Source organism: Leucopleurus acutus (assembly GCF_964270905.1).
Source record: "Leucopleurus acutus genome assembly, chromosome: 2".
In the NCBI taxonomy this organism is placed as follows: domain Eukaryota; kingdom Metazoa; phylum Chordata; class Mammalia; order Artiodactyla; family Delphinidae; genus Leucopleurus; species Leucopleurus acutus.
In genome coordinates, this window is record NC_139143.1 from 65527291 (window position 1) to 65548307 (window position 21017).

At 39.3% G+C, this 21017-nt stretch overlaps 1 protein-coding gene across 2 annotated transcripts in view; it reads left to right on the forward strand.

Moving 5' to 3' along the window:
• The first annotated feature begins 11798 nt into the window (after nucleotides 1-11798).
• VAMP4 (vesicle associated membrane protein 4) overlaps nucleotides 11799-21017 on the forward strand; it is a 30974-nt gene continuing 21755 nt past the window's right edge. The window contains exons 1-3 of one of the 2 annotated variants that reach the window (XM_082834661.1): nucleotides 11799-11950; nucleotides 14756-14875; nucleotides 20783-20829. In XM_082834661.1, coding sequence (XP_082690787.1) covers nucleotides 14810-14875; nucleotides 20783-20829 — 113 coding nt within the window. In that variant the 5' untranslated portion in view covers nucleotides 11799-11950; nucleotides 14756-14809. Of the gene's footprint in view, nucleotides 11951-12696; nucleotides 12718-14755; nucleotides 14876-20782; nucleotides 20830-21017 lie in introns of those variants that run through there. The other variant, XM_082834662.1, reaches the window with a different exon arrangement.

Below are 21017 nucleotides of genomic sequence, written 5' to 3' on the forward strand. Positions count from 1 at the left end.
GGGGAGGCCCTCACACTTTTTCAGAGCTCGGTTTCGGAACCGGCAATTATATCCGGGTGCGAGGCTTCGCGATTGGTTGGCTGTCCACACCATCTCAGCAGCTCATTGGTCAGTGATTTTCGTCCTGGCACGTCACTGGCTGCAACGCGCTCGCCTCACGCCGGCGGCTTCGTCGCAGGCGCCGCGCTTTTATTTACGTGAGCCGGAGCGGAGCGGGGCGGCGCCAAGGGCCGGAGGCAGGGCGGGAGCTGGGCTGTCCCGGTCCCAGGCTTACGTCGGAGCACCGAGCGGGGGCAGCCTTCTCAGCTCTGGGCTTTCAGCCTTGGAAGAGAGCTCCCGGGTCCCAGGCTGTTTGTTCCTTTCGTCTCTGAGCTCCCATTCTGATCACGAGCCACATAAGGTCTGAACGCTGACGGCGGTGGGCACACTGGAGGAGGGGGGCCTCGGAAAAGGAAAACTTGTAGATTAGAAGGAAGTGAGGCAAGGGATGAGTAGAGCCAGTCCATAGCAGAAGAAAGCTGCCCAACCCAGCTCTATCTTCTGCATCTCCCGCCCCACCCCCGCCTTACTTTAACCACTTTACTTGTACAATTCAGGTTTAATTTGGAGGAAAGTAGCACTTAGCTGTGCTCAGCTTTCAGGATCTTAGTTTCCCGAGCAGGGATTTAAGCTGGGACCCCAGCAGTGAGAGCGCCTAGTCCTAACCACTGGACTGCCAGAGAATTCCCAGGGTTTTACTGTTAATAATTAACAACATGGAAATTCAGGGGAAAAGAATAACAACCAGTTATTCAGAAGTGCGTCCTCTCCCTCTTCCTCCTTGCCTCAAAGCACAGTGTGCAAAACTTAAGGCTCATTTTGGTAATTGGCCTCCTCAGGTTGTCATTTGGATGTCATCTGAAAGTAGTACTTGGGACTTCCCTGGTGGTGCAGTGGTTAAGAAGCCGCCTGCCAATGCAGGGGACACGGGTTCGAGCCCTGGTCCGGGAAGATCCCACATGCCGGGGAACAACTAAGCCCGCGAGCCACAACTACTGAAGCCTGTGCGCCTAGAGCCCATGCTCTGCAACAAGAGAAGCCACTGCAATGAGAAGCCTGCGCACCACAATGAAGAGTAGCTTCCGCTCACTGCAACTAGGGAAAGACTGCGCACAGCAACGAAGACCCAAAGCAGCCAAAAAATAAATTAATTTTTTTTAAAAAAGAAAGAAACCTCCTAGTATCCTTGGGGCCATCCACTGTTTGGCGAAGAGGATGAAATACTTAAATCAGGGAACTCTTGAAGACCATGGATAGATTTCAGAGGGTCTGTGAACTTGGATGGGAAAGAAATTACATCTTTATTTTCGGTAATCTCTAACAGATATTAGCATTTTCTTCAACTATAAAATGGAGCCCCCCAAAACCCTCAGCAGTTCTAGTGATAGGAATCACTAAGATTTTCATATCACATTACAACCATAGATATCTTGAAATATTGTTTATGCTATTACTAATTCAAAATCATGGTAGATGTTAGGCCTGGCGCTAGATTTTATTTAATGAGTTAATATATCTTAGTGTATCACAAATTTTCTTTTAAAATATTTTATAGCATTATAAATTTCCTTCCTTTGTAATTCTGTATTTTGATGCATTTAGAGATATTATTTTAATAAGAGGTTCCTAGATTTCACTAGATTGCCAAGGTTCTTGGTACATAATGTGTATGCACAGTGCCTGTCACTTAATAGGAGGGCCACGAAGGATGCTTCATGGTCACGAGAATTTTTCCTGTGCTTTTGGTGCTGCCTTAAATCTATCATTACGTAAAGAATAAACCACAGAGGCCGGCTTAGTCCATAGAGAAAACTTGACTACATTTTTAAAAAACATTGTTAGGGAAAGATTTATTATTTCACTTTTTTTTCATCCTCTGAAGAAAGTTTGAAATGTATCTATTCAAGGTATTTTGATGACACAATTTCATTCCTTCTAAGTAACTGCTCATATGCCATTTGTGACCATAGAACCTAAAGCAGGGAACTATGATAATGGAGCCCTTGTGATGTGCAATGTCAGTGAAGTGTGACTGTGACTCTGAGGCCAACTTTATGGATTGTGTTATAGGCTTTGAAATGAGTGTGAACAGAGGATGTGATCATTTCTTTGCTTAAAAAAAAGATTAAAAATGAAAAACGAATAATTCACTGCTGTAATAAAGGAAAATAGGAATGATAAATGTGTATGTATCATGCATAAAAAGGTTTAGATACAGCCTATATATAAAGAGAAATATAAAGTAAAAGGAGACCCTACTTTTCTTTCTACCAACTCTGTAATATGTGGCCAAAGGGGAGCTGACCCAAGTATTTCTGAATAAACGATGCTGATTGAATGTGCCTTCATTGCCTGAAGAAACCAGGATCTTCTCACTCTGGCTCACCACCCAGCCAGAGCCTATAATAAGTAATGCACTCTAACTACCCGCTTGTATGTGGGAGGACTTAAGAAACTCTCCCTTTCAGAAAACCCCTCCCTCCCATTTTCTTGTGTAGTCACTGCAAGTGAGCTTATCTCTTTATAGTAGTTTCAGAGTAGCTTGAATATAGTTCTACTTTCAGGTCTGACGGAGTAAACTGAGCCACACCAATTCTCCCTCTAAGAATAAATGGAAAAGCCAGATAAGTACCAAAAGCATCTCTATAAAGCAACCCAAGAGCTGTTGGAGCAACAAGACTAGAGGAACCAAGATTCCAGAGGAGGAACTGCAAAATGGTGAGCTTTTTCCTTTGCCAGCTGGAGGTGCTTATAGATTCTGGGTACAAGGCAAGATGCTGAGCATCGGGGCTTCGCCTGGGTCAAGGGTCATTGTTGGGGAACAAAACAAACAAAGCACTTACATTTTGGGTTCTCACAGGACTGAAGAGACAAAGCTGAAATCTTGGAGAGCCAGGATTTCAGGGAGAAGAGAAGAGTGAATAACTGAGCGACACAGATGGTTTCCCCACAAAATTTTGCTGAATGCTGAAGCTACTTGGGGTGGGAGGTTAGGATGAGAAAATCACTGTTTTTCAGAAGCTTTCTGCTTAGCATCTTTATCTATCCAGCAGAGATGAGAGTGATTCCACCTTGGAGAGGGATAACATCACATAGATGTTCTTTCTTATACTCAATTTTTTTCTTTTCCTTTTTTTTTTTTTTTTTGCTACACCGTGCAGCTTGTGGAATCTTAGTTCTCCCATCAGGGATTGAACCCACACCCTTAGCAGTGAAAGCGCAGTCCTAACTGCTGGATGGCCAGGGAATTCCCTCTACTCAATTTTTAATACTTGGTTATTTTATATTCAATAATCAATATCGAATGAATATCAAAAACTATTAGGTATACCAAGAGACAAGAGTCATATCACCAAAATCCAAGAAAAAAATAGATAATAGAAACCAGTAATTCAGGTATTAGATTAGCAGACAAGGACTTTGATTAAAATATTTTAAAAATATGATAAAAAGATAGAGAATTTCCCCAGGGAATTAGATCTATTTTTAATGGAAATTCTGGAACCAAAAAATACAATAACTGAAATCAAGAGTAGCCTGAAAATCAAGAGCAGGTAGGGAAATATGTCTGTGCACATAGATGCTGACACAGGCTCGGGATGTGACTCAGTTGCATCTCTGGAGCCCTCTGTCAGTGCCAGAACCCTGAGATCTAGTGCAGACTCAAAGGATTTGCGCACACGTTTAAAAAAAAAGAAAAACTTTTAAAATGTAAACACACATTTTTCTTCAAGAGTATACTCTTAGAACTGTGTTGCAGTAAACAAGTTTCAAAACATAATGATGAGTTCTTTGGTTACAAAAACTTCCTCAAGAATTCTCTCAAAATAATTCTAAGCACAGGTACATTATTAAATTTACTACCATGACATTTTAGAAAATAGTTGCAAAACTTGTTATTTATCTGTAAAGGATTGAGGGAGAAAGGCAGCACGGTGATTGCCAAAAACTTTTCTTAAAATTATTCCATAGGGATGATTGTCATTGAGCTTGAGGCCAGTTAGATTTCCCACAGTTAATCTCATATGCCATGGTTCAGACCTGGACCTGCCTGACATTGAGGCATTCACTGTAATGTAAGCTAACATGATGAATTCAGAGTCACAGAAAAGATGCTATGAAGTTTTCTGGTTAAATAATTGTTTTTCTTTTAAAGTGGGGGAGAGTTGGATGCGTAATAAACTCAAAATAACAACATAACCAGAGCTGGAAGGAAAACTGTTCTATTATTAATTATTGAAAGAGACGTGATCTACTACAACATAGGGAAAAACTGAATATGATACAGCAAGCTATGGATGACTTAGAAAGGTGTTTTCCAGTTAACATTTTTTTTTAAATTAAAGCATTTTGCTTGTTTACACTTTATGAGTAAAATACAAAGAGAGAGTGCCTCCTAGAAATAGATTATGATTTTTTTTAAATTTATTTTTGGCTGCACTGGGTCTTCATTGCTGCATGTGGGCTTTCTCTAGTTGCAGAGATCAGGGGCTAGTCTTTGTTGCAGTGCACGTGCCTCTCATTGCGGTGACTTTTCTTGTTGTGGAACACGGGCTCTAGGCACGCAGGCTTCAGTAGTTGTGGCTCGCGGGCTTAGTTGTTCCGCAACATGTGGGTAGTTGCTCTGCGGCATGTGGGATCTTCCCGGACCAGGGCTTGAACCCGTGTCCCCTGCATTGGCAGGCAGATTCTTAACGACTGTGCCACCAGGGAAGTCCAGATTATGAAATTAAAGTGCACTTCAGGTAAACTGATAAGGTGAAATGACTATGGAATCCCAACATAAACATTTATTTAAATACTTAAAGACAGTGATATTGACTAATTAGACTTGGAATCAAATTGCCTCTGTTTCCTTTCTTCATTTTATTTTTGTAAGTCACAAATTTTCATTTTTCATACTTTTGTTTTGTTTTGCAGTACGCGGGCCTCTCACTGTGTGGTCTTCTCCCATTGCGGAGCACAGGCTCCGGACGTGCAGGCTCAGCAGCCTTGGCTCACAGGCCTAGCCGCTCCGCGGCATGTGGGATCTTCCCGGACCGGGGCACGAACCTGCATCCCCTGCATCGGCAGGCAAACTCTCAACCACTGCGCCACCAGGGAAGCCCATTTTTCATACTCTTTTTTCTCACTTCTGTTTTCTTGAAATGCCAAAAGAAAATCAATGGCAATAGGCCAAACTCTCACTAGCTAACTTTTAATAATAATAAAACAGTACAGACAAAAGAGCAGGAAATCTTTAAAAATGGAGAAATTGTATATTATCTTGTTTATAAGGTGAACAAAAGAATATGTAAATATTATTTTACTAAGAGCTTGTGATATTCTTGGAAGACAATAGGAGGTGGAGATTACTCATTCTTTTGCTGCCTGGGAAATGAAACCAGTACTATTGAAAGTAAGTGACTTTGTGAAGGTCAGTAAGCAGGCGAAGTGCTTCTAGGAATCCCACGCACTGGCAATATAAAACATTCTCTCATGCTTTCACTTCCCTTATTTTCTTTTTTCTCTTGTCTTTTCTTCTCATTCAAAAGCAAACTTTAAAAATTAGAATCATCAATAAATATTTATTGTGTGCTTGCTCTGTGCAAGGTACCACGGAGGATAAGAAGGAATCTAAGACAGAGTCCTTGAATCACGATTCTAGCCTGATCTTCACAGCTGCTGAGAATTTCCTTTTGTTCACCATTTCACCATGGTTAAAGCAGCTATTCCAAACCGTCTCCATTTTCTTTAAGCTTCCAACTCCAACACTGCTTTCTTGACCCTTCACTTAAGACCTTGCTTGCCTTTTACTGATCATTTTGAGTCTATGAGTTTCCTTAACTTCTCTCTTTTCCATTTCAAAATCTCTTTATCTTCATCATCAGTCACTTCTTTCCCCCTTGCCTGCAAGAAGGTATTCTCTCTCCATCTTGCCCAGAACTCCCCTCTGCTACTCTCAAACACTGATCCCCCACCTCTTCAGAGATATCACTCCAATGTCTGTTGGTGTTTTTTCTTTTTTTGATTTGCATTTTCAATCTCATTCTCACACTGGCTCCTTATTCCCCATTCCTAAATATAACATAGTTATTTCTGATGGTACCTTAACTCTATTGCTGCTTTGAGTTGCAACTTCTCTTTACAACTGAATTCCTTGAAAGAGGAATATATTATCTGCATTTCCCCTAAAACTCAACTCTTACAATACGGCTTCCACTTCCACAACGTTACTGAAACACTTCCTGAAGATCAATAGTGGTCTGCGAGTCAACAAATCTGATGGCTTTTTCTAGCCTTCATTCCCCCGACCCCTGCCCCCTCCCCACTCCCTCCCCACCCCCAATTTCTCTGAAGTCTTTGGTGCTAATGACCATTCCTCCTTCTTTTACACTGTCCTGTCTCTACTGTTTTTCTGTGTACTGCTCTGGCCACTTCTTATTGAACACCCCTCATCCTCTCACCCCTAAACACAGACATTCTCCTAAATTCTGCTTTTTTTCCTTATATACACTCTTCTTTGGATTCTTCTTCATAGAGCTAATAGTTGAAGCTGAGGATTCCCATGCTCTGGGAATGCTAAAACACTTTCCCCAAAGAAAAGTGCATTTAAGGGAAGGGGCAGACTTTATCACCTTCCTTTTGTCTTTCCATGGGGTTCACTTAGTTGGCAAGAGAAGTGGGAGGCGAATAGGTCAGAGCTGTCTTAGCAATGGCTAAGATTCCTCTATCTAGGACCATGGCTCCTGCCAGATAGCCCCTCTCCTACAACTGTGGCTCTTGCTTTGTTCTGTTGTCCCTTCTCTTGCCTTTTCGTACCTGGGAATAGTAATGGATTCCTCCTCTTGCTTGTCCTGAGGTGTATCAGCATGTCTGCCTGATTCCATTTGTGGTTTTAATTTAGACTCCTACAAGTAATTCAGTTTTGATATTACAGTTCACCTTAGGCAATTCTATTTGCTAAGATATCCATATATGTGTGTGTACATATAAGTATATATTCCATTGTTCACTTGAATCTATAATTAACTTTACTCAGTTTTCAATAGTTGCTTAGTCTTGTGTTTCTATGTAAGAATGTGGGTTCTTGGAGGACAAAAAACACTATTTACCATCCTTATATCACCAGACTTTAACAGAATACTTGTCACATAGCTGATAGATGAATTTATTCACTTTGATATAACACCCAAGATTAATATTACTGTCTTCAGCAAGAAATTAAAGTTGTGTTTGACCTTCAACAGACTAAAGCCTCCTTAGTCATATAAGATCATCACAAGACATTAAGCCTGACAGATTCCACCTTTACCATGCTTTAAGAATAAATTGTCTAATTTCTATTTTAAGGGCAAAGCATGCAACCCATTTCAATAAAATATTTATCTCATCTTAATTTAAACTTATAGCTCTGCAATATTTACTAATGTGCCCAATTTTACCATACTCTTGCCTTGGACAAATTACATAATTCATCTCAAAGCCTTGGTTTCCACATTGATAAAATGAAAAAAATGATACATGTTATCAGAGGGTTGTTGTGCTGAAATAACATATGCTAATCACTGAACATAGTGTTTAACAAAATGAGCATTTAATAAGTGGTAGCCATGTTTAACTTTCAGAGAAGTAGCAAGTAAATTTATAATACAATTAGAGCATATTACTACACAGGTCTCTGTTGTTGCCATCTTTGTGGGAGGCAACTTCTCTGAAATAAAATGCTTATAACATGTCACATCAATAAACAAGAAGTTAGGAGAGGAACAAAGCATCTCTATGAGTCTATCTTATAATGTTAGATCTAACATTCCATGAGGAAAGCATAGGGGACATTCCATTTTATTACATATTTTTTAACAAAAATTAAACTACCATAGAGTCTATCTTTAAAAACCAGACTCCACTTAACCCACTTGCTCTGTTACTCATTACTGTACATTCTCTCTGTGAACTGTACTCACTGTTGCCACAAAGGACACAACTGGCACTATTGGCAAACTTTGAATATGGAAGCTTTATTAGAAAATAGTATTGTATCAATGTTAAATTTTCTGAATTTAAAAACGGAATCATAGTTACGAAGAGAATGTTCTTGTTCTTAGGAATAGCCACTGAAGTATTTAGGGGTAAGGATGCATGATTATGTAACTTTTAAATACTTAGGTGGGGAAAGAGGTGGGGAGAGAATAAAGCAAATGAAGTGAAATGTTAACAACCCCCTTGAGTTAAGTCGAGTATACTTTCTGGCCCTCTGTTCCTTCATCTACTTGGAGAGAGAGATTGGGCTGAACTCTTTCAGTATTATTCACACTGTGAGCCATGAAATTCAATGAGGAATGGAGCCTGGCATCAGAAAATGTTAACCAGTGAATCTGAATAAAGTGTTTGCAAGAGTTCTTTGTATTTATTCTTTGGTAAGTCTGAGATTCTTTCAAAATCAAAAGTAAAACAAGCTAATTTATTTACATAACACCAAGGCCCTCTGAGCACTAACAGGTTAGAGGCTAACAGGTTAGCTATATGATATACCTGTGTACTTCCTCACCAAAACAGTTGAGCTGTATGCGTATCAAGAGTCAATTTGGGGCTTCCCTGGTGGCGCAGTGGTTGAGAGTCCGCCTGCCGATGCAGGGGATACGGGTTTGTGCCCTGGTCCGGGAGAATACCACATGCCGTAGAGCAGCTGGGCCCGTGAGCCATGGCCGCTGAGCCTGCGCGTCCGGAGCCTGTGCTCCGCAATGGGAGAGGCCACAGCAGCGAGAGGCCCGCGTACCGCAAAAGAGTCAATTTGTATTTGTAACCTAAAATATTTATGCCTCTTATTATACTTATGGAATTTAAATATTCAAACCAATGAAATACCAATAAAAAGTTGTTTCCATGAAAACTAAATTGATGAAGGTGAACAACAAATAAATTACTATAGAACAAGATATGTGTAAGAAAAATCTGTAAAACTTTGGAAAAAAATTGTACAAAATCTAGATTGACTTGGCATTCAAATTGCTTCAAATGTGTCTTTAAGTTCTTGCTTTGCTTTGAAGAAAAAGAAAATGTAAACAAAGTAATTTATAATAAAAACAATGAGGTGCTCCAACAAACAGATTCAGGCTCAGATAAAAGGTCTTAGCCCTACTTCAAAGATTAGTGAGTGAATGTATAATTACACATTTGAGTCAAAAATTTAGAAGTTAAAGTATATCTGCCATTTTTATGACCTATTGCTTTAACTGACTTTTTAAATTAACTGATCAACAATTGGTCTCTATAATCAATCCCCTCCCAAGGACATCTTGCTAAAGGAATTCAATAGGTACAAACTCTCCTGCTAGTAAATACTAGTTTGTAGCCAGGAAGTCTGTTATTACCATACTTTTAAGATTTGCATGCTTGCTTGCTCTCCTAGGAGTATTTCCCTCTAAAGGGAGAGCACTGATTGTAGATCTGCTGCTTAACTCCTTCCTTCCCAGTCATTGATAGATTAAAAATGATATTTCATTGTTTATTTTGATTTACATTTGGACTGATGCTGAACAATTGTTCACAGGCTTATAACTGATTTGTATTTTTTTCCTGCCTCATGGGAGAGAAGATAATAGCAACAAAATATTGAAACCTGGAAAGTATATGAATTAGTGGCAATTATCTTAGCCAACTTGAGAGACAGGAATCCTAAGCAGGTCATGAAGCAACCTAATTCACACAGCTAAACCCCACATAAGGGAATTGAAAGCACCAGATACCTCTGAGCATGGTGTGGGCTAAAAACAGAAGGAATAATAGAAAGCCTATTTAAGAATCAATCAGAAGTCCAGAGATTTAGTCCTCGAAGAAAGGATCTCTGAAAAGAAAGAACAAAGGATCTCTGGCGAGGAGGATTTTAGGCCCCACTAAGGGTGAAGGTCTAAAATTGAAAGAGAAATAAGAAAATTAGAGGACCAACATCTGAATAATTGGAGCTTAAGAAAGAGAAAATAGGGTAGGAGATAATCAAATAATTCAAATTGGTGAGACTGGAACCCCATTCTGACTTTACATCCAGTGCTATTTATATTCTTTCAGGATAGCTGGTATATCTGATTCATATTAACTGTAAAAGGACATATTCTAAGCTTTCAGAAATGTTTGGGATAGTCAGAGACTTTGTTCAGGTGATTAAAGGGTGAGGCTTGCATTAGCCTTCCCCAAACCAATTATACCAAAATATTTGGCAGAACTAAAGAACTATGGTTAAAAAAAACAAAAAGAATGGTTTATTCATGCAAGCTATGCAATGACATGCCAGTACAGCTCAATAATCATATTGCCTTAAGTTGTTCTGTAAGAAGGGCAGAGGCTGTAACTGGCTAAAGCTCTAACTGGCTAAGGCACCAATGCAGGGAAGCAGCCATAGCAAGCAGATATGTAGATATAAAGTCAACTGTGGACAGGAAAACACAAACCAAAAAACTTCTGGGTTATCTGTGGATGGGTAGTCTCATCATCATGCCCAAGCAGAGAAACATACTATAAGCAACTTCCCTTCCAGGTGGACTATTTCAGCCCAAGTCAACCTGGATCCGAGTAGTGGACTCACAGATGATGAGCGAGTCTAACATCAGGCTTTCAGAAGCTTCAATTGACAACCTATGGCTTACTGTTTCTCAACATCCCAGGCCAATTAAATCAGAATCTCAGAGTAGTGCGGGGGCATCCATTGCTAAAGCTTTCCAGGTGGTTCAACTCTGTGTAATTAACTTGAGAGTCATTGCCCTAGCCAAGGTATCATTCAATTAGTGTTTGTTTGGCTTAAATATGCACTAAATCAAAACACTGTATTAAACAAAGGACCCAAAGATATTTAGTAGAAATGACATGTAGCAAAAAAATGGATAGGAAAAAAATGATAAAACAATCCATCTGGGGCGTGTGTGGGAGGAATGGATAAATAAGACAAACAAGAGAAAGCAAAAACGAAACTGGAATTGTTTTGGATTACTATGCCCAGCCACTGCAGGCTTAAATATGCTACTAACTTGGGGGGAGGGGAGGTAGGCGGTGTCAAGAGAACAGTGGAATGGACGTGCAAGAGTGAATTCCCACCTGAAATCTGAAGGCTCTGGTGTCTGCCTGGTGTCTGGACCCGGTTATTTTAGGTTAGAACTCTACTGCATACAGGGGAAAGAATGAGTCCTTGTCCCAAACCTGTCCAACTAGCTGTGCAACGTCAAGTAAATCTCTTTGGACGAGAGATTCCTAATGTCTAAAATAAAGAGCCTGGATTAGTAACCCTGAAGATCTCTCTCCTGAAGATCTCTCATCAGTCTAACTCTGATGCTATAAACAAGGGATCACACACATCTCCTTACTTCAGGAAAGGCCCAAGACGAGCTGAAGCCGGTCGTCAGGCTTCGAGCCATCCTCATTTTTCTGCTAGGCTTCCTTAGCCCGGGGAATGGACTAGGCACAAAGCACCACGTTATTAAGGCCTCATCAACCCCAGCCAGGAGCAAGCCCTAAGGTGCCCCACCCTGCGTGACTTCTCAGAGCTTCCACCACCTCCCCTGAACTTCCGACCTCCGCTTGGGACCTCGGGAGCCCGCGGCTGTTGTTCCTCCCTTAAAGCACAAAATCATCCCGGGGATCCAAACTTCGCGTCCGCTAGGGCCTCTAGGTAGAGAGCGGAGGGGGGAATCGACTCCCTCGACGATCTCTGCGGCCTGGACCCGCTCCCTCCTCCTGGCGCCAGGCTGCGGAGCGCCGAGCGGCTCGATGAGCGGGGGTGCAGCTGCGGCGGAGCGGCAGGCGCCGGGTCCGCGCCTACCGTCTTCCCCCTCCCCGCTTTCTTCCTCCGCTTCCCACTCCTTCCTCCGCTTCCCACTCCTTCCTCCGCCCGCCCAGTCCTTCCCGCCCCGGAGAGCTGCCCGGAGCTCCCCGGGAGACTCAGGTACGGCCGCCCGCCTGTTCCCGACGGGAAAGGGTGATGTGCGGAGAAAGGAAACGGAGACGAAGTCCCTGCCCCGCCGCCCCCAACGTCCGCGTCGAGCAGGGGGACCGGCCTCGGGGGCAGTGGAGGGAGCCCAGAGTGGGAAAAGGCTGGGGTCGGACCGGGGGTTCCCAGAGGAAGGGCGACCAGGACAGGGGTGTGCGATGGGGAGCGGTTAAGGGGGAGAAGAATGGAAATTGTAGGGTGCTCTGGGGAAATGGGAAGAGAATAGTGGCGGGGCTGGGGAAGATTGGAGAAGAGTGGGAGGCAGCCCGGACTGCGAGTGGGGATCTTGGGACAGAAAGGACTAGAGTTAGGAGATGTCGGGGGACGTGGCCTGGTGCGACAGATGGGGTGGGAGGGGTGTGTGTGAACGGAGCTGCTTGCTGGAGGGATGGATTTGTTTCACCATGAAAAGGTTTGGGAGAGAGAGCACCAACCCCGCTGTGTTTATAATGACCGGAAGGTGAGGTGAATCATTACACTTTGACAGGTTTTGTGAATAACATCTCCAGGCTGTGTCCATCCAAGTCACTTATTTCCGTGAAACTGCACCAACCAAGACTGCTGATGAGAGATGAGGAAGAGGAGTCAGAAAGGGAACGCAGGCTGGGAAAAGGGAAGCCTCTGCCCAGATTCAAGCTTTTTGTGAAATGAAATACTAGGGGGGTTGGTGTGCTTGTTGTTTGCATAAAGCAAAAAAGAAGCCAACATTTGCTAAACAACAGGTTAGAAGTTTATTACTTGTAAAGCCATTGAATTCAGAACGTACTGCCTCTTCAAAAAATACATACATGAAATTGTAAACATATGATGATGGCATAAGCGTATGGTGATGTGACATTTTAAAAATGTATTGGTGATGTTGAAATACATCATGAAGGTTCTCTTATTTACATACATACCTAGACACAAACACCTGAATTCATATGTATTTTGTACAGGAGAACTCTTAGGTAGAATATGTATAAATCTAATTTCTGAGCATTGTTTATTTCTACTAGTCATTTGGTGCAAATACCATCATTTACCCTGTGCTTCCTCAAGCACAGTTAATTAATCTGCCTGCTGCTTTGCTGATGGCTTTTATGTTTGTCAGACAGTGATTTCTTGCCTTCATGAAGCTGATTCTTGGATTATGGGACCTGAATTTGGGTTTGCTCATCATTAAACTTGTAGCTTTACTGTATATTTCATAAAGATGTTATGTAAGTTGGCCTGTTATTTGCTTTTGGATATTGAAGCAGACCCTTTGTAGGGTTTAAAATATAAATAAAATACAGGTATAATTAAAAGCTCTAGTTCTTCGGTTGCTTACTTTGTCATCTGTTTCTCCATGCATTCTGTAACATTTCTGCATGAATGAATTATTCTGAAATCAAAGTATGAGGAATAAAATGGGTCAGATGCTCGATGTACGTGACAGAAATATTGTAGAATGAAGAACTCTAGAGCTGTTACTTAGGTAGCAAGTATTTGGTTTTTGTTACAAGTGGTTAAGTTTCTGGTTTGGAAAATTATTTCTTATCAAAGAAAAGTATCAATTTGTTTTGATGGGAAGTCAACTTAAAATTTTACTTTATTTTGTTTATGAAACTGGACTCTGGGCTTGTTTATTCTTTTTTAAGTGTATGATATTAACCAACAAATGTCTAATTACACTTAAAATCTTAGAGGTTCTTCTCGTGGAAAGGGAAAGAGGACTGCTGGATTGTTACAGGGAAGTGGTCTTTCTAGAACAGAACTGTATAACCTGATAGACAACTAATTGGATAAATATTAAAATGGATCATGCACAGCCATTAATAATTTAGGCCTATGTTTCTGATATTTCAATCAGTAGAGTGACTAACACTATTAGTTACTTATCTTTTACCAAGCCTTAGTTTACTCTTAGTTTCTTTGTGCTTACTTTGAAGGAGTGTTGTAGTGAGTAAAAGAAAATGTGTGTAAATCGCTGAGCATAGTGCCTGACACATAGTAAAACATTCAGTACACCTTAGCTATTCTTATTATTCATCCATCTTCTAGTCCAAGGTGCTGAAAACTCGTATTTGCTTGTCAGCTTTTTCTCAAGAAAATTTTGAATATGTTGCATATTCAAGCATTTTCCTGGAAAATCATAATGCAAATTAGTATATAAAGGACTGTGAGACTTTCTGTAGCAAACCAATTAAACAAAAAACCTGGCTTTGTTTAACCCAGTACTTTCCAAACTTACCCCTTTTCTTGGAGCACCTAGTGTTTGCATTAGAACAGGACGTTGTAATTGACAGAATGTTTTTGCATGTGTGTATTAATCTCATTTGACCATCCCAACTCCATGCAGAAGCCTAGAAATCACTATTTTACAGATGAGGAAACAGAATCATTGTTTAAGCAACTCCCTAAAAGTGAGAGAATTAGAAGTGTTCTGCCGTCTTCTGACTCCAAGTTAAAATCTTTAAGCATTTGATGTCTCACTTGCAAGGGGACAACTCCTAATTTTCCCTGTCTCCTGTACAAGCTGCTCTTTGATTTTATAAAAATATTTTCGCTAATTTCCCCCACGTGTTCTCTAAAAGTTACCTCCATTTTCTCTTTTTAACTGTTGTGTATTTAGGCCTAGCTTGGAGGCCAGGGTCACTGGAGTGGAGCAGGTGAGAGGGAGCAGCTGCAGTCAGAGAAGTGGAGGGGCCCCACCATATAGGGCCTTGTACGCTGTTTTCAGTACTTTAGCTTATACCCCAAAGTCTCAAATCTTATGAAATTTATTTTCTCCTTAAGGTGGTGAAGACTTATTCTGCTGAGAAGTAGAAGAGTACTTCTTCACTAAAAAAGATGCCTCCCAAGTTTAAGCGCCACCTAAATGATGATGATGTCACTGGTTCTGTGAAAAGTGAAAGGGTAAGTTCAGAATCTTAATCTTTAAAAAAGAAAGATTCAAAATATCTTTTCTTTCCTTTGTAAATAATTTGTTTTAGAATAATCTAATATTTATGGCTATATTCGAATCCTATTTGTTTTCTTCATAGTAAACATCAAAAAATATATGTTACTTAGATTGGGACTCAACCAAATTCTATTTCCATTATTGACCAAATTATGTTCCCAGCTTCTTTCTAGTCTTTCAAAGGGAATTTTGTACAAATACACAATATCTTATTTAGTACTCTGGAGCCAAATGTGGTTGGAGTTCCTCAGAAATTTTCAGATTTTACAAAGGTAGGTAGTGCACATTATACAAGAGCCTTCTGGGGGTCTAGAGCAGCACCTCCAAACATATTAATATTTCTCAGTGGCATGTCTGATTATTCTAATTAAGTATATAAATTAGCTGACATCAATTCAGGTAAGATTTTCCTCCAAATGAGTTTTCACTCCAAAGCTTATAAAATCTCTTGGTTTTCAGAACTTTTTAGATTTTGGAATTGCAGATAAAGGATTCTTGTCCTGCAGTTGCCACAGAGTCCAGAGTAGCTTTTATATAATGTTCAATTTTTAGTTTATTTCAGAACATTCTGTGCAGGATTATATAAATCTAGAAATTATGCAGCATTTTGGAAGATAGCATTGATATGAGTATTGTAGATAGGCTACTTTTTTTTTTTTTTTGATAGGCTACTTTTAGAATAAGTAATCAATAAGTATTTATTGAGGGAAGGAATTAGAGCTATTCTTTTTCATCCAGCAACCTAAAACCCTCCCTCACTTCCTATCTTCTTGCCATTCCTTTATTTTCTGATTCATGCAACAAATGTTTATTGACTACCTACTATGTGCTAGGCATTGTGCTAAAAACTAGAGGGCATGGTCTCTGCCCTTAAACAGCAGATAGTCTGTTTGACTTCATTTTACATGCTCCTTTTTTGCACAACCTTAGAACCTCTGTCTAACATCTTATGATTTAGGAGTATCTTGAAATACAGTACAGGAATCATTTGTCATCCCTTTATTCTAACTCTTTATTCAGTGTCTGTTTTTGTTTTGCTTGAAGGGGGATACAATCCACCAACAGACTAACTGCTAGTAAACTTTTTAGAATAAGCTTCATTTACTCAAAAATATAAAATATACAGTTTCAATCAGTTCTACTTCTAAGACCATAACTGTGTCACTTTCTTTTTACATTGTTGGTTGAATACTACCGCAATTTATTGTAAAAATAGGATATTAGATAGCAGAATTGAAAAAAAAATTGGCTGTTTAAATAGAGTCCTCCTTTTGAATGTTTATCAGATCATGAAATTTGATAACTGATTGGTTCTAAGAATTTATAAATTACTTTTATAAAACTTTAAAAAATTTTGTTCCTCTTTCCTGTAACACTTTTCTGATAACAGCTTTATTGAGATATAATTAACATGCCATACAATTCACTCATTAAAAGTGTACAATTCAGTGGATTTTAGTAACTAGTATTTAGTACCAAATTGTGCAACCATCACCACCATCAATTTTAGGACACTTTCATCATTCCAAGAAGAAACTCTGTACTTTTTAGCAATCATCCCCCGTCCTCCTCATCCTTTCAGCCCTAGGCAACCACAAATCTATAGATTTGTCTATTCTGGACATTTTATATAAATGGAAGCATACACTATGTTGTCTTTTGTAAATGGCTTCTTAGCATAATGTTTTCAAAGTTCATCCATGTTGTAGTATGTATCAGTACTTCATTCTTTTTTATTGCTGAATAATATTCCACTATATGAATATACTACACTTTCTTTATTCATTCATCAGTTGATAGACATTTAGGATTATTTACACTTTTTGGCTACTATGAATACCACTGCTATGAATGTTCACATACAAGTTTTTATTTTCATTTCATTTCATTACATATGTTTTCATTTCTCTTGGGTAAATACCTAGTAGTAGAATTACTGGGTATTATAGTAACTCTATGTTCAACCTTTTGAAGAATTGCCAAGAGTGGCTGCACAATTTTTATATTCCCGTCCAGCTGTGTATGAGAGGTCTAATTTCTCCACATTTCTCCTCACCACCAATTTCTCCTCACCAACACTTGTTATTATCTGCCTAGTGGGTGTGAAATGACATCTCATTGTATCTCATTACCCTTTTTTGGTAATGTATCCCTAGCTCTTGTGTTTTTGTTCAGTGAATAAGTGTAAAGACATTCGTTTTCATTGTGTTTCTCATTGGGCAACTATAATAAACACACTTTAGTATCATCATCCTCTAAGGCAAATAAACTGTATTGTAAATGTAATGATTGTTACTTATTAGCTAGAAATATTTGTTGAAGGAAGTAATGTATCTTCCTGAATATTATTGACTTTGAACATGTTTTCATGTGGTCATTGGCCATTTCTTTTTCTGTTAGGAATTGTCTATTTCTCTTCTTTGATGATTTTTCTATAGTGTGTCTTTTTCTTACTAGTTTGTCAGTGATCTTTATATAAGAGAGATACCAGACCCTTTAGTCTGAAAGTATGTTGCAGATTTCTTTCCCAGCCTGTTACTTGCCATTTAACCTTGTGTATGATATTGTATGTTCTTTATGTTTTAAATTTTTATGTAATCAAATTCATGAATTTTTTTTCTTTAGAAATTCTGGGGTTGTTTGTGACTTAGGAATAATTTACTCATCTTAATAGTTAAATACTTATTTTATATATTTTCAGGCTTTGTAATTTCATAAATAAATGGATTTAAGGTCACATTTTCCTTTAGGTACTGCTGTGACCATACTCTACAGATTTTGTCTTGTAATGTCCCCAGTGTCATTGATTTCTAAATAGTTTGTTAGGTTTGCATTTACCTTTTAACATTTTAACAGAAGAGTGTTTTAAAATTTCCTTTTATTTGTTTTAATTTCCATTGCATTATGTCCAGAGAATGTGGCCTGTGTAATTTCTAGTTTGGGCTATTTATTAAAATTCTTTTATTGCTTATTCATTTCTTGGATATTTGAAAATAACATTTGCTGAGTACACAGTTCTGGATTATTTATTTTTTTGTCTTCCTGGTTTCTCCATCTTTGAAGGATATGTTAAAGCTTTCCTATGATTTTTGAATGTATCCATTTCTTCTTATAATTTGAGCAGCTTTTGCTTTATGTATTTTGAAACTATATTGTTACACATAAACATTCGTTGCTGTTAAATCTTGGTGGATTGTGCATTTTGTCATTGTAAAATCTTATTTGATAGTTTAATGCTTGTCCTAAAATAATCTCTTTATATTACTTTTGCTTACTCTAACATTCTTTTTGTTAGAATTTGATAATATATCTCTTTCATCTCTCTTTTTTCTTTCATCCTTTATTTGACATTTATTTTAGGTAAATTTCTTATAAACAGATATTGGCTGCAATTTTTTTGAACTCTAATCATGTGTAGTTTTTACTTTGAGTAGGAGCATTCAAACCATTCACATTTATTAAGGTAACTGATACATTTGGACTTTTTCTGTACTTGCTAGTCCCTCTGCTGGCAGTGAATGCTCTTCACCCTGATCTTTGGTTGGCTCTTTGTTATTGTTTGGATCTCAGCCTAAATTTCACCTTTTAAGAATGATTTTCCTTGACAACCTAATCTTATTTAGTCACCCTGTCACTTTTTATCCCATCACTGTTTTAATTCTCTGCATAACATTCATCACCATCAGGTGTTTTTCTGTAAGAGTTCAGACCTTGTCTGTCTTGTCCAAAGCTGATGCTTGGTACTTAGAACAGTGCCTAGTACATAGAAGATGCTCAGACATAGTTGTTAAATGAATATCGAACACATCCTCTTTTCATTTTCTTACTCTTTGTGTATTATTTGTTATAATATATAGAGATAATGATATTCATTGTATTTCTTATGTTTTCCCTATTTTCCCTAACTTCTTTAGCTAGATGGATTATTTTTCCTCACTGTTTCCCTGCCCCCAGGACCACTAGGCAGTTAAAAATTTCCTCCCTTTCTTTCTCTTTCCCTCTCTATTTTTAATTAACTTTATATGTTAACAATAATGCTTAAATTTGTGTTCTCTCTCAACATGCCGAAAACTGTGCCCCTCCACACTGCTTTTTCATTCTGGGCCTCTTCCCACTTCTCCACTCCTCTCCCCACCAAGATGAGCATGTTACTTTGCTTTTAACTTCCTCATTTTACTCTCCACTTCCTGCTTTTGGGTTTTGTGAGAAAAGTTTTAGATTCTTGTAGAATTTTTCTTTATATTATGCATTTTTCTCTTTCAAGTTATAGTTCACAATCATCTTCCATTTAGATTTTTTTTTTTTTTTTTTTTTTTTTTGCGGTATGCGGGCCTCTCACTGTTGTGGCCTCTCCCGTTGCGGAGCACAGGCTCCGGACGCGCAGGCTCAGCGGCCATGGCTCACGGGCCCAGCCACTCCGTGGCATGTGGGATCTTCCCGGACCGGGTCACGAACCCGTGTCCCCTGCATCGGCAGGCGGACTCTCAACCACTGCGCCACCAGGGAAGCCCTTCCATTTAGATTTGACCACACATTTTATTAGATGTACTGAGTATGTCAATCTCCATCTTAAGATCTTTGTTCTGATTTAATTTTCTTTTTAGCTGGTGTAATTCCTTAAGTAGTTACTTCAGAAAAGGTACACGGGTGTTGTATTTGCTTCCTGTTGCTGCTTTAACAAATTACCACAAACTTAAAACAACACATATTTATTATCTTATAGTTCTGGTGACCAGAAGTCCAAAATGGATCTTGCTGGGATAAAATCAAGGCACTGGCAGGGCCATGTTCCTTCTGGAGACTATAGGGAAGAAGCTCTTTCCTTGCCTTTCCCAACTTTTAGAGGTTGCCTGACCTCCTTGCTCATGCCCCTTCCTGTATCTTTAAATCCAACAGGATGACATCTTCCAACCTCTGTCCCTCCCTCCCTCCCTCCGTCTCTCTCTCTCTCTCTCTCTCTGTCTCTCTCTCTCTCTCACACACACACACACACACACTTCTGCCTCTCTCTTTTTTAAGTACTTTTGTGATGACTTTGGGCCCACTATATTGATCTTCCAACCTCAAGATCCTTGATTTAATAACTTCTGCAAAGTTCCTTTTACCATTCAAGGAAACATATTCACAGGTTTCGGGGATTAGGATGTCGACATCTATGGGGAGCCGTTATCCGGCCTACAAGTTGTACACTGTTGGAGTTCCTTCATGCTGAAAAGGTCTGGGTTTTGCTCTTCTTCAGCCTCCTTTTGGAACTTTATATCTTCCCCTTTTGTGTAGAAGGTGAGACATTCCTCATTTTAATAAAAACAGTTGTATCTTATAAGGTAAAAGTATAAAGTTGTTTTTGTTTGGAAGTTCAAATATGTGTAGAGGGCTATTCGTAGGCCGAGTAGCTGTTAGGTGGACTGTGCCAGTTAATAAACCCTTGTCTCTCAGCTCCAAACCTACCTTCTATACTCTTCTCTCTGATGCTAGAGTTGGACTCTGCAGCTACATTTCTCCTTTGCCCCCAGCTTCTTCTTAGGTTCTGCTGATAGAGAGACACTGGAAAGCAGGGGGAGGAGGAAGGACTTGCCCCTCCCTGATTGCCTGCATCCCTTACTCCCATGCCAGCTTCAGTGACCTCTCTACCTTGTGGTCACTCAAAGGATTCCGGGCTTATAAGCATTTTCTTAGAAAGTCTGCAGTGTGGTTCCATATCTTTTAGCTTCCAGTGAAGCACCTGTAATTACTCTTCCCTGTGTCTGGAAGCTTGGAGTTAAGAAATTTCACCAGGATAGAACTTGTTTCATTACTCTGCCCCTGACAGTTTGTAAGCCCCTTGGAATCTAAAAACTCAAGTCTTTTTCTTTTTTTGACAGAGAAATCTTTTGGAAGATGATTCAGATGAAGAAGAGGACTTTTTTCTGTAAGTTTTTTGTTTTTCTTTTTACAGCTTTATTGAGGTGTAACTGGCATACAATAAAATACATATAAAGTGTACAATAAGAGTTTTGGCATATCCACGGTACACCTGTGAAATCATCATGAAATTCAAATAGTGAACATAGCCATCACCTCAAAAGTTTCCTCAAACCTCTTTGTAATCTGTCACTC